General features: G+C 32.4%; 1 protein-coding gene across 2 annotated transcripts; it reads left to right on the top strand.

Moving 5' to 3' along the window:
* Window positions 1–1490: 1490 nt before the first annotated feature.
* Window positions 1491–15806, top strand: LOC105337485 (cytochrome P450 1A1). 2 transcript variants are annotated; one of them, XM_020071120.3, is made up of 6 exons: window positions 1491–1624; window positions 7872–8081; window positions 8334–8463; window positions 9748–10013; window positions 15147–15274; window positions 15424–15806. In XM_020071120.3, the coding sequence occupies exons 2-6, from the start codon at window positions 8013–8015 to the stop codon at window positions 15629–15631; spliced, it is 801 nt and encodes a 266-aa protein (XP_019926679.3). In that variant the 5' UTR covers window positions 1491–1624; window positions 7872–8012; the 3' UTR covers window positions 15632–15806. The 2 variants fall into 2 exon arrangements, with proteins under 2 accessions (XP_019926679.3, XP_011440513.3); XM_011442211.4 differs by lacking the exon at window positions 1491–1624 and adding an exon at window positions 5640–6294.
* The last annotated feature ends 489 nt before the right edge of the window (window positions 15807–16295 follow it).

The raw sequence follows: 16295 nt of genomic DNA, 5'->3' as shown, positions 1-16295 counted from the left end.
ACACCTTCAGATAGCCGCTCACGACAAGAGTTTGACCTTGCCCGTTTATTTCTTAGTCATCTCAACCAACGCTAAGCGCCTATCTATTCATTAAGCTCAACAATATTTGATGAAACGCTGGATAGCCATCTGCCCTTCTTTCTATCATCATCCAAATTGACTACACAACTAAATATTTTTACCTTCTCTGAAATAACAAGCGACATAGCGTAGGGGTAACGCTCTCTCCTTCGATTCTAAGGGTTTTTGGATCGATACCGCAATGCGGAGAAGTGACGTTTTCTTTTCTTCAAATTTACTGAATTCCTGCAAAAATTTGAACAAAACAAGAGGACCAATAAATGGTGTAAATACCTTCCAATTGTTCCATGAACAATCAGTCTGTTAGCTATTATTTTTTGCTTTCTTTATTTTCGGGGGACAACTTTTTTATCTCTAGAGATATTGAAATTGTTTTTCTTTACGTAATTTACCATTAAAAGTTATGGTACGAAATGACCCTCTGCTTAATAACTCCCAGAACTCACAAAGTAAGTGAAAAGTGCGTGTGAAAAAATTGTTATCGCTACCCCTCTAAAATCGTTAGAGGTGGAGACTTGAAATTTGTTACTGTGTTAAGTTCACATAGAGGCTCCTTCAATCTATTCATACCGAAAAGGCCCAGGACCCCTTTTTAGCAATTATTGCCCCTGAAAGTTTTGAGCATTCAATAAAAACACTTGCAACCTTTTTACAATACCTCGTGAAGACTTCGGATTACCTAGGATAGAAGCGTATACCGATCAAAATGATCGTAAAGGTCAAAGGTAAAGGCTATTTAAAAATCTGTGTATTAATGAGTTTTTACATTTCTTTTGTTTATGAAGATATTGAAAAAATCATGACTACTTAAGACATTTCAAAATATAATCCTTCAGCTCCTACCTTAAAACAATTATAGAGTTATTGCCCCTATTGTACTAAATGTTTGTTATCGCTTCTTTTCATAAACTGTAAAGAGGTAGAGACTTGAAACTTTTACCAATGTCTTTAGTATTCTTAGAGGCTCCATCAATTTATTCATTCTGAAAGGGCCCGAAAGTTCCTTAATTTTTGTTAAAAACACTTATTACTTTTGAACCTTACATCGTAGGGCCATCAGACCTCTTCAAATTGAAAAGTTGACCTTACCAGTCAAAAAGACATAACAGTCAGAGGTCAAACAACAACAAAATTGCTTATTCTTAAAAAGGTTTTATAAGTTTTATTGAAACAAAAATTTTTTAAACATAAAAAATAATGAGATGGAAATACTTCTAATTTTTCGAGAACAATTGGTCTATTAGTTATAAATGGTGTTCGGTTTTAACTTTCGTCAAATAAAAAACAAGAGACGCTATGCACAAACTATTATGTCATACCGAGATCTGTATATTTACATAACCTGAAAATGTGTGTTATTTCTTATCATAAATGTACTTTGAAACATCAGGTACTGATGTTAGCATACAACATTTAAAAATATAAAGCTGTGCACACATTATGTTTAGAGCTTTATCTACATGACCCAAGTGTTTTAATTTGGACAAAAATACTATTGGACACGTATCAATATAGATACATCTAAAAAAAACCTGGAAAAAAGGTATTTAGTGTAGATATAAAAGTTGCTTGACATATTTTGTTTTTGCTTTTAGTTTTGTGTGTCCTGGGGTAAGTGAGAACGGTATTGTTTCTATCTAAAACGTGATTTTGTTAGTGGAATTGCATTTTTCCCATCTTCGAGCCAAGAATTTACGATACAATTTGCTTCTTTTTTATTGTGCATTTTCCTAAGCAAGTAAAGGATGACTGCTCTTATATGTAACGCCGTGTTTTGGCCAAATTTCGGTCACTTTTGTTACATTTATTCTTCCCTCAATTTTACTTTAAGTCATTTGTTACATAGTTTACTTATTTTCCAATAGATAAATAATGTCATAAGGATTATAAACTGCGATGCAATAAAATAATTCTTTGTTCTCCTACCCAAGTTGCTCTCTGCAAATATCTTGCATTTAGGTTTGTTCGCTCTTGATTGAAGATAAGACACATAAAAATGCATGAAGGGTTGATATAATTTTGTACTGAATGGTCTAAAATCAGAATAGCGGTACTACATCTTCTCTCTGTCTGTCTGTCTGTCTGTCTGTCTGTCTCTCTCTGTCTTTTTGTCTGTCTGTCGATCGGTAGGTCGGTCGGTCGGTCTCTCTCTCTCTCTCTCTCTCTCTCTCTCTCTCTCTCTCTCTCTCTCTCTCTCTGAGTGCATGTTGTCATTTAATTTGAAAGGTTTCAAAACAAAATATAAAGCATATGATAATGGTTGGTATAAGTAGACATTGATGGTCGTAAACCAGTAGCTGATTGTGATGTCAACAATTTACGCGTTCAAAAAAAATAACAAATATATTAGACAGTAACGCATAGAACCAATCGTCTCTTAATGATATCTCAGAGAAATGAAGAAACCATCATTCAGTTATATTGAATTGAAATATGCATGGAAAAATATATATTGCCTAACAATTTGAATGCTACCTAACACGTCACGTGACGGTTTCTTCTACTCATATACTAGTAGTTACCTAGGGTTAGATATCACGTGTTAAATTATTCTATCACATGTTTATCTCAATATGCGATGGATATCACTCATGAGATAAATTTTTGATATTACGCTGTGTGTTCTTAAGGAAGGAGTCTTCTCGTTATCAAACATACTTCTTATAATAAGAAATTCATGAAATTTTGACACAGTCAAACGGATCATATTACCAAATGATTCTATCGATTTAATCAAATTAGACCTTTTTGTTTTCGCATAAAGGTCAGGTCAAGGTCACTACTTTTTTCTCAATGTAAAGGATGATAAAAATAAGTGCAGCTCTTTGTAGTTCTGCAGATATTTGTTTAAGATTTGAAGATTTTATTCTTCAATAAAATGCTAGAATATCAGAATGTCACTCAGCTCATACTACTAAATTGGAATGAATATTTATACTAAAAATTGATATTGCTTAGCCCGCATTTCCTCTAATTTTCTTAAATTTTGAAGAAATTTTGATTATTCTTTTATGCTTCCAATAATAAAACATTTCTGATATTTATGCATTATGAAGACTTAATATACAGATACAAATTAACAGAAAAGCTAATATATTGATCATTTAATAAGAGAGAAGAAATAATTTTAGTGATTTTTTCACAAAAATTAATGTATAGAATGGGCACTTTAAAAAGCTTTTAAAAATGTAATTTGATAGGCAAATCATATTTTATCAACATATTCCGAAACCCAAGTATCATATCATTAGTTCACATCAGTAAAAAAATCCAACATTAATGTTATTGCTTTTATAATGCTAAAACAGACTCATTAATCTACAGCAATGCTGAATTGCGAAACGTGATATTTTCTTGCGCCAATATTAGCCAAAAATATAGTCTTTGTTAGATTCTAAACACCGATTACTTTTTCTATGCCAAGTTGTATGATAGTAAAAAAGAAAGAAAATATACTATTTTAATTTCCTTTCATCTTGATTTAATGAACAATTAATCATATTTACGTTTGACAAGTCGAAAACCAGAAAAGACATAGATGTTCGATCATAAAATGTTTGTTTGTTAAACTTCAATGAACTTTTTTCCATGCGAAAAGTTGCTAACGTCTTGTAAATAATATGTTGTGCGGTTCATAATTAAAAGTTTTACAGAAAAAGTTGAAATTAACAAATTACTTGGTAAAACATGTGATAAAAAGAATCTCTCGTTGTTTGCAATGGTACATGATTTTTATCCAACGAGTTGTGTGTTTTCTATCCCCGAGCCTTGGCGAAACACACAACGAGTAGGATAAAAATCATATACCATTGCAAACCATGAGAGATCCTTTATATATTCAACAGGTCAAAGTATACCGTTTACAACAGGGAAAGCGAACGCAAGAAGAAACAGTTTTTGTCTGTTTTACCATGAGCGCATGTTTGTCTATTGATCTCCTGTTTATATAAGCTTATATATATACAACTACCATTCAATGGATAACAATTGACAAACATGCGCTGACTATGTATTTAGTCTGTAAAAAAAAGTGGGCATCCTCATTATTCAATGGAGATTCAAGAAAATGTGATGACCTCTACCTATGAAAACGACTTCGTTCTTTTTGTAAATATGATTTTTATATTGATTTAATTACATAAACATTGGAAATTCCTACAACTAAAAGTAATATGCCCATCTTAAATATTTATTTTGTCGAAATTTTTAAAGCTCTCTAAGTGCAGTCATCCTTTATTTTAAAGTTACAAGTCGTTCAGTCAATCGTATACGAAAATTTTTAGAACAAGAAATGTAAAATCCTATCCAGCATTTTATCATGATACTATATACTTTCTTAATTCTTTAGATCAAAATTAACCAATATAACATGTCAATCATATTTGCAAGCAGTGAAAATGAAAAATTTATATAAACTATCGAAGGTCTTAAGAACAATGTATTTACCTTATATAGAATATATATATATTAAATATCGAACTTCGTAAACATTAACTTGTATGTAATATGTCTCGTATGTAATATAAGTCGTTTTTATGCATCATTTTTTTTCAAATTTCAAAAGAAATTATGATATAATTGATATTCACTGAAAACAAGAGATGTATTTTAATTGAACCCTCTATTTTCCGAAAATATTTGATCTGAAATGGTCCCGGCGATCGGCTAAGGTATGAGGTTAATGAAAACAATGTTAACAAACTGTACGTGGAATGTATATCTGCGTAAAAAAAAATTTAACTTGTAATATAATTTGTTTTTTAAGCATCATTTTCTTAAACAGAAAAATAAAGTGTATTTATGATAGATTGTATACATGGATTTATTAAGAACAAGATTTGCATTTTAATTGAACCCTGTTTTCCGTGTGATTTGGTCTCGGATTGAAGTAGTTGAAGCAATCAGATAGGGTGTTTGGTAATGAAAATAATGTTATAAAAATACAGATAATTTATTGATCGTTTAAGCTCATAGTTTTTGTTTAAATAATTAACTGGTCATTTATATACATTCTATAAATTCTGCAGCGATGATTTAAACTCAGCAATTGCTAAAATTAAGAAATTTCACCTAAATCTTGATTTGTACTTGTTTTTTTTCTTCAAATTCTGCCATTATCGTATTAATCATGAAGAGCGTTTTACGCGATTATACGTTTATCATGGACATCGTTTATCCTTTTCTATCTTGTATCAATCCTATCCTATCGTGCGTATATACTAATTCATCTTGCATTGATCCTATCCTATCATGCGTGAATCATATTCCATCGTTTATTTTGTAAAACTAACGTTGCGGGTACTGTACAACTCTAGGTTGATTTATCTAAAATACGTATTTTTCATCTGAGAGATATATGATGATTGTAATTTACACGACTGTACAACGTACGGTAAATAAAAATTAAGTTCATTCTTGACATTTGACAATGATCTTAAAAATATAAAAATATGCAGTTCTCTAGATAAGGCCATTTTTGTTAGCAAAAGAAAACCTTTAAATACTATTGTAATAAAAAAAAAAATTGTTATTATGAAAAGGAAAAAAAAGATAAATATTCCTGTCTATTTTTTTAGTTCAGCTCTCACCAACAACCATCAAACTGACCAAAATTCATTTTTCTTAGCCTGAAATTTTTGCAAATAGAAGGATAATTCTATTATGTTGGAGTACGTGTTGTGCATGGCAATTCTAACAGCTTGTATCTGTTTCGCCTTTCAATCTTTCACACGTCCCACAGTTGAGCCACCTGGACCAAAAGGATATCCCTTTTTTGGTGTGATTTTTGAAACGGATTCCAAAACACTGTACAAGAAACTTTATGAATGGACAAAGCAGTATGGGGATATTTTCCAGTTTCAAATGCTCGGCAAGAATTTTCTCTCTATCAATTCAATTGACGTTTTGCGGGATACATTTTTGCAAGAACCAGGTGCTACAGTAAGCGCCAGCAGACCGCCAACTTTTATCGGGAAATACGTGCTTGAAAACTACGCGGACCTGACATTTGCGTCACCTAGTTTACTTTGGGAAAAACGTAGAAAATTTGTTCATCGTCTGCTCCATACATACGGAGAGGCGAAAGTGTCACTTGAAAATCAAGTATTGCAAAATCTGATTCATACTAAGGAAATGATACGTAAAACCATCTCAAAGAACGTTAATCCATCCGAAATTGTGGATGAATTTATACTGAGTACTATAGAAGTTCTGGTAAGTTCCTGACTCACAATCTTAAACCTCTTTTAACTTTGGAAATTTTGCTTTCATTATTCAAGTTGATATTAATCAGTTGACCCGATACAATTGCTATCTCTTATTTGTGGTAAGTTGTCGTTTTTTGTTGCGTTAACAATTCAACAATTCTAGCATCTTCTTGAAGACGACATGACCAATTCTTTTAAGGTATGGTATGAGAAATCAGTAATACGTCAGAGGAACGTGAATTATATTTTTCATAATCAATCTTGTTCCATCGCAGCCCAAGAGGCAAACCACAATTGCTAAAATGTGATAATTTTTCAAACAGGTTCTTTTTACTTCTGCACATATCAACGAAGAAATGAATTCATAATTATGTAGAACAGGAAGTCTTCTACAAATATTGTTAATTTCATGTCAGAGATAAACCAAAATTATCATTATAATATCATTGTATATTAATAGAATCATTCATTATTACGGGTGTGGAATAGTTAAATTCTACCTATGGGACATGATTCATGGTCTAAAACGAGGCTCCGTCGAGTCCTAGACAGTGAATCTTGGCCCCGAAATAAAATTTCACTAATCCACACGAGTATATAGATAATGATTATTTTTCTAGCATTACTTTACATATAAAACAATGTCTGACAGCTTTCTGTTATGACCTTCAGTTTGCCTTCGATTGATTTTTTCGCTATACAAATAGTGCGAGTCAATACGAGAGCATCCGAGAACTGTTTTAATGAAAATATGCTAAGATACAATCAATTAAGCAAAACAATTACTTATTGGTTTTAGCTTATTTAATCATTCATCATTTTTTACAGCATACTTTGTTTACATTTTATTGCGGCGTAGTAATACCTAGTGTAAAAAGAAAAATCTAACACTGCTGTCTTACAGTTGACAAACCGAAAGCCCTCAAATAGAATTGTGACCTCTGGGGTAGGGATTCTGAGTCCAAGACGGTGTCATAATGGCATTCAGTATTAATGTATACAATATTTTAAAATCATCTGACATTGAATAAAAATTGATTGCATATTAAAAAAATACCATAAAATCATTATTAAAATAGCTCTTAATTCCATGACAAATAAAAGAGGGGTTCTAGTTTAAAGAGGGAAGGTTTGGGAATGATTATAGGGCATATAATGTTTAAAAAGCTTATTCTCTTGTTCTGTTCTTAAATGTGATGATGTGATATATGATTACATTTTGTGAAGAGACTGAAGCTATCTAAGCTGTCTATCAACGTTAAGATATCATGATATCTTTGGAAGCGAGAGCTCAGTCCGGAGGCTGCATTCTGGGGTTTTTTTAATTTACTGACTTGGAATAAAGATAAAATGCAAATTTAGAAAAAGAAGAAGACATGTATAGTAAGGTTTTACTATGGTACTAAGGTAATAGTTAAATGAGGCAAGTTGCCTCTTGTAATATCTTGCAAATGATAAGCTGATAGATTTTTTTTTCTAAATTCAAATAGGTATACAATCATAATATAGGAGATAAGGACCAAAATTTGTAAATGTATCAAAAACTTTATTCATAAATTATTTTCAATTTGAAATACTTGGCAGATCATTGGTCGAAGTTTTGGCAAAGAGGGACCGTTGCAACCTTTATTAAAATTAGAGCATGATTTAGTAAACCGCCTTGCCAATCCAGGATCGGATGCACTGTTAAGTGCGGCCCCATTCCTCCGTATTCTTCCACTACCAATGTCATCGGTTTATCGTGAATTGAAAAGCATACATCAGAGATTTTTGGACACTCTCGAGATGTTATCGGTATTGTGTATCTTTTCATTTTATATTTTGATAACTTAACCTAGTTACAATACTTTTAAAATTAAAGGATTTTCTTTTTTTTTGTAAACGTTTGCACTTTTAAATTTCAATGTTCTGTTGTATTATCTTAAGGATTTTGTCAATTTATCTATTTTCAGTTTATAAAATCAATTCTATAACACTTAACACTTAAATGCATATTAAATAACCAGAATTCCTTATTTAAAATGCATTCATTAAATACATGCTTAGAAAGAGGACTGTGAAAAAACAGGAATATATCATACTATGAAGGAAGCATTGGAGGAAAGAGATGAAAACGGGAAGATGTGGTTCACTGATAAAAACATTTCTGCAGTACTTGTCAATATCACAGGAGCAGGTCTCTCTCTCTCTCTCTCTCTCTCTCTCTCTCTCTCTCTCTCTCTCTCTCTCTCTCTCGTTTTGAATGTTGAAGTAAAAAATTTCAGTTGTAGACCCTAAATGAATGTGATAGACGGTCAGAACTATTTATTTATGCTTAAGGATGCCGATTTGGGTTTGTTTGCAGAAAAACTACAATAGCTCAACTCTTCATTTTTTAACCATATGTCAGTTAAACCAATTCTAGTTACTTTGCAAAGTTTCAAAAAAATCGAACGTCTGGTTTTTTAATAGGGATCATCTCAAAATAGAGGTACATTTACTTTAGGAATATAGAGGAAACTGTCATTTTCCGCACTTCGAAGCAGATTAAAAAATACTACAATAGTTTTTTTCTCAAATTGTTATATATGATTGGTAATATCATTTCCTACCGTATATGTAAAATATACTAAATTCTACCGTTTTGTTTTTAGTGGGGGCCATCTCAAAATATTAAAATGCACCGAAGTTTGCTATATATTTGGAATGTTACGAATGAAGATTGGTAAAATGGATTTATTCAAGAAATAACGTACTCCTACAAAGCTTTATTTTATCATTACGTCATAAAAGCACAATGGCAATGCTCCCCTACAGCACAACGGAAAAATCGTGTTAAAAATAAAGATTTTCTTCAAAAATCTAAATATTTTTATCTGTATTTTGTTTATTGTGTTCAATTTTATAAATGACATCGTTAAAATTTCATAAGAATATCAATCCACTGTAATATACTAGAATGCGCAAAAACTAAAATCGGCCTCCTTAGAATGATTTAGAATAGAGAGAAATCTGCTTAAAAAGAACTTTTACCGGTTTGTTAAACCAATGTAAAGAAAAAAAGAAACACAAGCCTTGTCAACAAGAAAAATTGTAAGCCATGTATTTTGCCGATAACAAGACTGGCACTTATTTTTGGTTTTCAATAGAAATGCATTTTTAAAGCATTATAACACTAAAAATAAAAAAAATTAAATTTGCCCAAAATTGTGTCCATGTCCCTTTAATTTCTTAATAGGAGATGGATTGGGGTGTGGACAATGTCTCATATTTACTAATTTGATCTTTTTTGTCAAATGTTAGACCAACAGGCTCAGTATCTTTTAAAAATTGTATGTTCTAACATTATGTTAAACTAAAAACAAAAGTGGCCGGGAGGAGAGGGGTTACAGGCCTTGCTTAAACCCCTCTCCTCAATGACTATTTACCTACAATTAAGAGTAACATGTTTATAATGCATCGACATGGTGCTTATTTTCAGCATATTTAACAACAAGGGGAACTCTACTATCTGCCATTCATATCCTTGCAAAAAGATCGGAACTTCAGAAATCCTTGCAGAGAGAAGTGGACGAGGTCATCGGACGGGGCCAGGAGCCAAAACTCTCAGACCAGAAGAATTGTCCACTGATGGGAGCCGTCGTCATGGAAACACTGCGTTACATCTCCCATGTCCCGGTTCTTATACTTCATGCCACTTCACAATCCACAATCATTGGTGGATACTATGTGGAGAAGGACACAGTGGTAATTTTATGCAGAAATATTGAATATATACTATCGGTAAAAAGAAACTGTGCATTATCTAATATGGGTCAATATAAAAAAGGCAGCTAAATAGTTCAAGTGAAAAATTATAAAAAATAGTAGATTATTCTGCACCTTTATTGAACTAATAGTAATAATATAACACTGTATTTTTCAAAAAAAATATTTTCAAAACAGTAGCTAATGTAGTTTGGTCAAAATGTTCTTTTCAAAATGAACAATAGCTGTTTTATTGCAATTGGTGTTACCTGTAAACAATACACTGTACATAAAAAATAAGCAACTTTTGAAATGAAATTTGAGGGACAAATAAATGTTTAATAATGTGACTTAGCAAGAATAAAAATTCACAGCATTTTTTTTTTAAAAGTAAGTTACTTTTTTCAGCTTTTTACATGAATATGAGACAATCTTGTAAGACATACCTGCTTTTATATGTTTTAACATACAAATGGCAAAAATAATCAAAATTTCATAACATTCAATCCATCCAGAATTTCAATACATTAATTATCATGATTTACAAACCCCAAAATACATAAAATTTAATATGAAAGAACATTTATAAGACTGGTTACTCCAATGACTTAATAGTAATACCAATGACAGTTTCAGTAACGCTAATGACTTTTAAACTAAAATTTTAAGTCTAAAACATCTCAATGAATTAAAAAAAAACCCTTAATCTTTCTTACATTAACCTTGCTTAATTACAAAGATGAAAAAAATAATAAGTTTAACTCTTTAAATGAGTTTGCAAAAGTGAAAATTGACAAAGTAACACCAATGACATTTGGTTACCCCAATGACAAAATGCAAGCATACATAGATTTTAATTAACATTTTTCTTTCATATATTAAAGCTTAACAAATGCTTGAAATAACCCATTCAATTTGATATCATCACCTACTAACTCAAATCATTACTCAGCATACATTTCAACGATTTTTGCTAATTTTTCACTTTCAACAATATCCATGCAACTCTAATTGGATCTTTAAACAAACATCATTGTATTATTGTTATTTATTATTAGTGATTAATTAAACTGACTTGGAAACTATCCTTTTACAATTTATACTAGCTTCATAAAATAATCAATATATTATAAAAACAAACCTGTTTGTTTTAAATTGATGCTAATGTAATTGGTACATATTACATGCACATGTCATTGGCGTTACCATGCACTTTTAAATTTCGTTTATGAGATAAACAGCTAAAATGGATAAAGTTTGAATATTTTAATTGGCATGTATATTATCCTTTTCTATTTACCAGTTTGATAAAATATAAATCTTATTATCTTACGAAGCAAAAATTCATTTTATTATACTTTTGTCATTGGTATTACATGCACATGTCATTGGCGTTACTATTGTACCTAAAATTTCTCTTTTTTGAGGTAAATAGCAAAAACATGATAAACTTTGAATATTTCAATTGACATGGATGTTATCCTTTTCTATTTACCAGCTTAATAGAATAAACATTATGCTATTTTACAAACAAATGTTCATTTTATAATACTTTTGTCATTGGTGTTACATGCACATGTCACTGGCGTTACTATTGTACCTAAATTTGTTTTTAATTAGAAAAATTGTGTTTAAAAATGAAATTAGATAATATTTATATTAAAATTTAAATTTATTAAAGTTGTAAATTAGAAATGAAGATCAACATATAAAAGAATGTATAATTAAATGCATACTTTCTGTCAGTGGTGTAACGTAACTCGTCACTGGTGTTACTTTGTAGCAGTTACACCAATGACAGTAACACCAATGACAAAAAGTACATAAATGGGCTGCTATACTTAGGTACCCTATGAGAGTGAAAATGGTCATCTGCACAGTGTGTTTAGTAAATATCTTGAAAATGTTTAGTATGATAATCAAACTTCTATCTACAATTGTTTTGACAAAATTACTACAACACCAATGACAAAGCATTATTGTATTTCTTACCTTTTTGCCATCAGAAGCTCATTTTAATAACACAAACCACGAAACATATAAATGGCGTCTGCAGTTTTTTTTACAGGAAGTGGTGTCTTACATCTAAGGACTAGTTATGATGTCATTTATCAAGAATGACAACTTTTTTCCAACAAAGCAAATTCGGTTACACAAATGACAAAGAAGTTATGTACAGACATATTTAATATTGTATTGGTTTTAATGGGGGGTGGGGTGCATCTTTTTTACTTTTAAAAACATTCCTTATAATGTGTGTTACATTATCATATATTTTTTAGGGTAATATTTTAAATAATTTTATAAATATTTATCAATTTAACAGAAAGTGTATTTCTATTGACAGAGTAAAACTGGTAGATTTAGGTGATTAAATTCTTATATTTATCAAGCTACATTTGTATTTTTTTACTTTTTTCTTATAGCAATAGAAAATATAAAGTCCATTATTTGTTGTCTGATAGTTATGATGGTTAGATAATAAAAATAAAATTAAACATAGCAGTGACATAAATAGCTGCCTTTTTTTATATTGACCCATATATGAAAAAACATTTAAAAATTACAAAGACCAAATTTAATTTTTTGTAATACTCTTAACACATGTATTCGTAACAAAATCTCAAAACACATAAAGTCAACGTCAAATAACGTCAATTTTAGCACACTCGAAAGTCACTTTTATTTGAAATTGAATTCGCAAAATTAATAACGCGTGTGACCACCATTTGCGTTCACACATGCTTGATGCCACTAAAGTGTTCAGAAATGCTTGAGTGATGTTGTTCCAGATGTTGGTTAAAGCCTGGCCTAAATCAGCCAATGTCACTGGCTAATTTGGTAAACGGCGTAAACTTCTTTCCATTTCATCCCAGACGTGCTCGATTTGCGACAAATCGGGGGAAACAGCTGGCCAAGGCAAGACATCGACATTCTGTTGAACAAACAAGTCCCTGACTACACGTGCAACGTGTGGCCTTGCATTGTCTTGCTGCAGAGTGATGTGCTTTTGATGTCTCTGTATGAAGGGAATCACATGACGCTGAATAATTTCACCTTGAGAGCGTACGCCGGTGAGATTTACATTGACAATTTGTAGAGGGGTCCTTCCATGTGCTGATATTCCACCCCACACCATAATGCTACCTCCACAAAATTGTCGACGTTGCACAAGCGTCCTGGTAACGCTCCCCAACCCGACGATACACCCTACAACGGCCGTCACTGCTATCCAAATGAAATCTGGATTCATCAGTGAACAGAATATTCGCCCAGTCCTGTATTCTGAATCGAATATGTCGTGTGCACCAAGCTAGTCTGGCGATACGATGACGTTGAAGCAGTACTGGGCGCACCGCTGGACGTCTTGGTCTGATGCTTTGCTCGCGCAGACGATTACGCACAGTTCTTGGACTAATTGGTCGAAGCCCTGAAATGCTACGGGCAGTCAAACTTGCTGTCTGGAAACGATTTTCTAATCTGGTTGTCCTGTTGACGTGACGTCACACGAGGTCGCCCAGAGCGCAGTCGATCCTGAGTGTTGCCAGATTGTTGAAAACGCCTCCATAATGACTGGATGGTGTTCCGATGAACTCCAAAGTGTCTTGCTACAGTATTTTGTGCCATTCCAGCTTGCAGCAGCAGCACGATTCCGTTGGTTTTTGTTGAGTCGTGGCATGACATAGGGGTAAATTTTGTTGAAACTTAAGTAATTTCCTTAACAAAAAAAGTTTAAACAAATCCTTTACAGTTTTTATTCCAAACAGTATTGGCCCCTAAAAATGGTGCGTACAAATTCTTCGATAAACAACAGGTGCTCCCTAACCATAAAAAAATGTCCGTGCACCCGGACGGTTACCATCCGATATTGTCAAAAACATTAACATTATCGATTGTTTCAATTTTATAAATACAAACAATAGATACAGAAATACTATACCAAATTTTATACTTAGTAATGCACAGTTTCTTTTTTCTGCTAGTATATAAAACAGTGGAGGAATAAAAAAGAAAAGGGAATATGATAAAACAGTTTATTGTAAGAAGAGGGATTCTTTCATTATGAAAAGATTTTAGGGTGGTAAAATAGAAAAAAAAACAATGTCTTTAGCAAATCAAAAAATTCCCCCGATGCATAATCATAATTGTTCTTTCTCGTTGGAACTTTCTATTTCTTGACTCGTATTTTAACATGCACGTCTGCATGTTTTGGAATTTAAATTATGCCTTGAATGCACCATTGAAGATTTTAACTCTTCCTCCAATTGCAAGTCATAGGACTCATAAGGGTGACTTCTGTAGGGCTAAGCAGATGATGGTAGTTGACTTCCCGAAGATGGAGAAGAGACCGCACATTTAGCCCCTGCGTGAGCTTGTACACCTTGTACAAATAGTACCTTGGTGGATTGAGACAAAATAGATAAATTGTTTGTCTATGACACAACACACAACATCAAGTGGTAGTTGGGCTCGCTTCCATAAAGACATTTTCATTTATTCAACCCCATTGTCAAAATTCCAAAAAAGAAATACCGGTATTCCTATAATTTGTTCCAAGTTAAAACTTCCGTCCCTTTCTCACTTGTTAAAAAAAATTACACATACCAGTACAATTTAAATCGATTAAAGGGGAAAATTCCAATTATTGACACCTAATGTATTTCAGCCTTGAGAACTTTTAACACCAAAAAATTTGCGAAGATTTATTTTGGGAATAGTTTTCTTTTATTATTCGGAAGTCACCCGGAATGCCTCGCAAAATTTTTCAACGTTAATATCCAAGTGCTTTCATGCTTCTTGTAATGCAAAATCTCCTTTATTGTTTTTTATCTTTGTTGTGTAATGAAATCTGAAAAATAATCTAGTTTGGGAGTTTCAAAAGAGAAATCATGGTACTTTTTCATACTTATAGTAGGTTTTGAATGAACATATTTTAAGACAATGTGCTTCATAACTGTCCTAGGAAAGGGTGTAGTACTTGATACAAGTCTGATTGTCATGATTATCGCATTGAAAATATAAATGTTTACAATATACGTTTCGTTTTTATACGATACTAAATGAGTGCAGAAGAATGACAATGTTGGTATCTGGATAAAAATTCATTTAAATGTATTTCCTCTTTTACAATAGATTGTTCCTAACGTCTGGGCAATGCATCACAGTGAGAAATACTGGGACGACCCATTCAGCTTCAAGCCTGAACGTTTCCTAGACAGAGAGGGTCAGCTATTGCCAGCCACAAACCCAATCAGAAAAAGGTACGCCTTGTAAATCGTCAGTAAACGATAAATGTCTGCATGACAACATCAGTATGCGTTATTATAAGAATTTGAAATTGTTTTCCGAGAAAAATATGAAATGTTTTACCTAGTGGGTAAAGGATTTTTTTTAAATTAATTCGTTTTAGATTTGCAGCGTTTGGATTAGGAAAGAGAAGTTGTATAGGCGAAGTTTTTGCAAAATCTCGGATCTTTCTTTTCTTGTCTTCGTTGATGCAAATGGCGACTATTGCAGAACCAGAAGGAAAACCTTTACCTGATCTTGATCCCAGAAATATGGTTCCTGGAGCAGCCTTACAGCCACAAGAATATGATGTTCGATTTTTATTGCGATGAATTCCAAAACTGCTTTGGTGAAAAACACGCAAACACAATTATCACCATGAACAAATTTCATTCCTGGAGGATTTTAATTTTAGCTCATAATTTGTAAACCCGAATACTAATACATATTAACCAAAGAGAGGTTCCTACAAGGAAAGAAAAATATCCTTATTGTTTTGTGCTTAAAGCTGAACACCGCTCGTAAATAGGCACTGTCCGCCATATTTCTCTTTAATCACTGCTGTCCCTACAACCCTTATATAAGGGACAGACCTCTAAACAGTTCAAAGTACTTCGCTGTAGAGGTCTCACCTGTGTGGACGTACATTTTGCCTCGCCGTGTTACCCGGTCGCGATAAAATTATCAAATTTTACGCACTTTTTGAAGCCAGGAGAATACTAACATCAAATAAATTGGTCAATGCATTATTTACGAACAGAAAATGAACATAAGATAAGAAAAAAATGCATAAAATCTAAAGACCACGAAAGGAATACTACATGTCGGCCACGAGGTTCAGGTGTGCAATCGGGTGTAACGAAATCGAAGGGTTTATATACCAGGTACCGGTATCTCTGTGACGGTGCCTATTTACGAGCGGTGTTCAGCTTTAAGAAACATTTTAAATTACTGAAAGCTTCCAGCATACCACTTTGTAGCATGCTTAAAAGTCTT

This window comes from Magallana gigas, chromosome 4 (assembly GCF_963853765.1).
Source record: "Magallana gigas chromosome 4, xbMagGiga1.1, whole genome shotgun sequence".
NCBI lineage: Eukaryota > Metazoa > Mollusca > Bivalvia > Ostreida > Ostreidae > Magallana > Magallana gigas.
Note: the sequence above shows the minus strand (reverse complement) of the source record. Positions and strands in the feature narration are given on the sequence as shown.

Excerpts from the sequence above, each read along its gene's own strand:
- LOC105337485 (XM_011442211.4), top strand. The coding sequence starts at position 5,743 with ATGTTGGAGTACGTGTTGTGCATGGCAATTCTAACAGCTTGTATCTGT. Across the intron at positions 6,295-7,871 it reads TGAGTACTATAGAAGTTCTG|ATCATTGGTCGAAGTTTTGG; the intron begins GTAAGTTCCTGA and ends AATACTTGGCAG. Across the intron at positions 15,275-15,423 it reads ACAAACCCAATCAGAAAAAG|ATTTGCAGCGTTTGGATTAG; the intron begins GTACGCCTTGTA and ends AATTCGTTTTAG.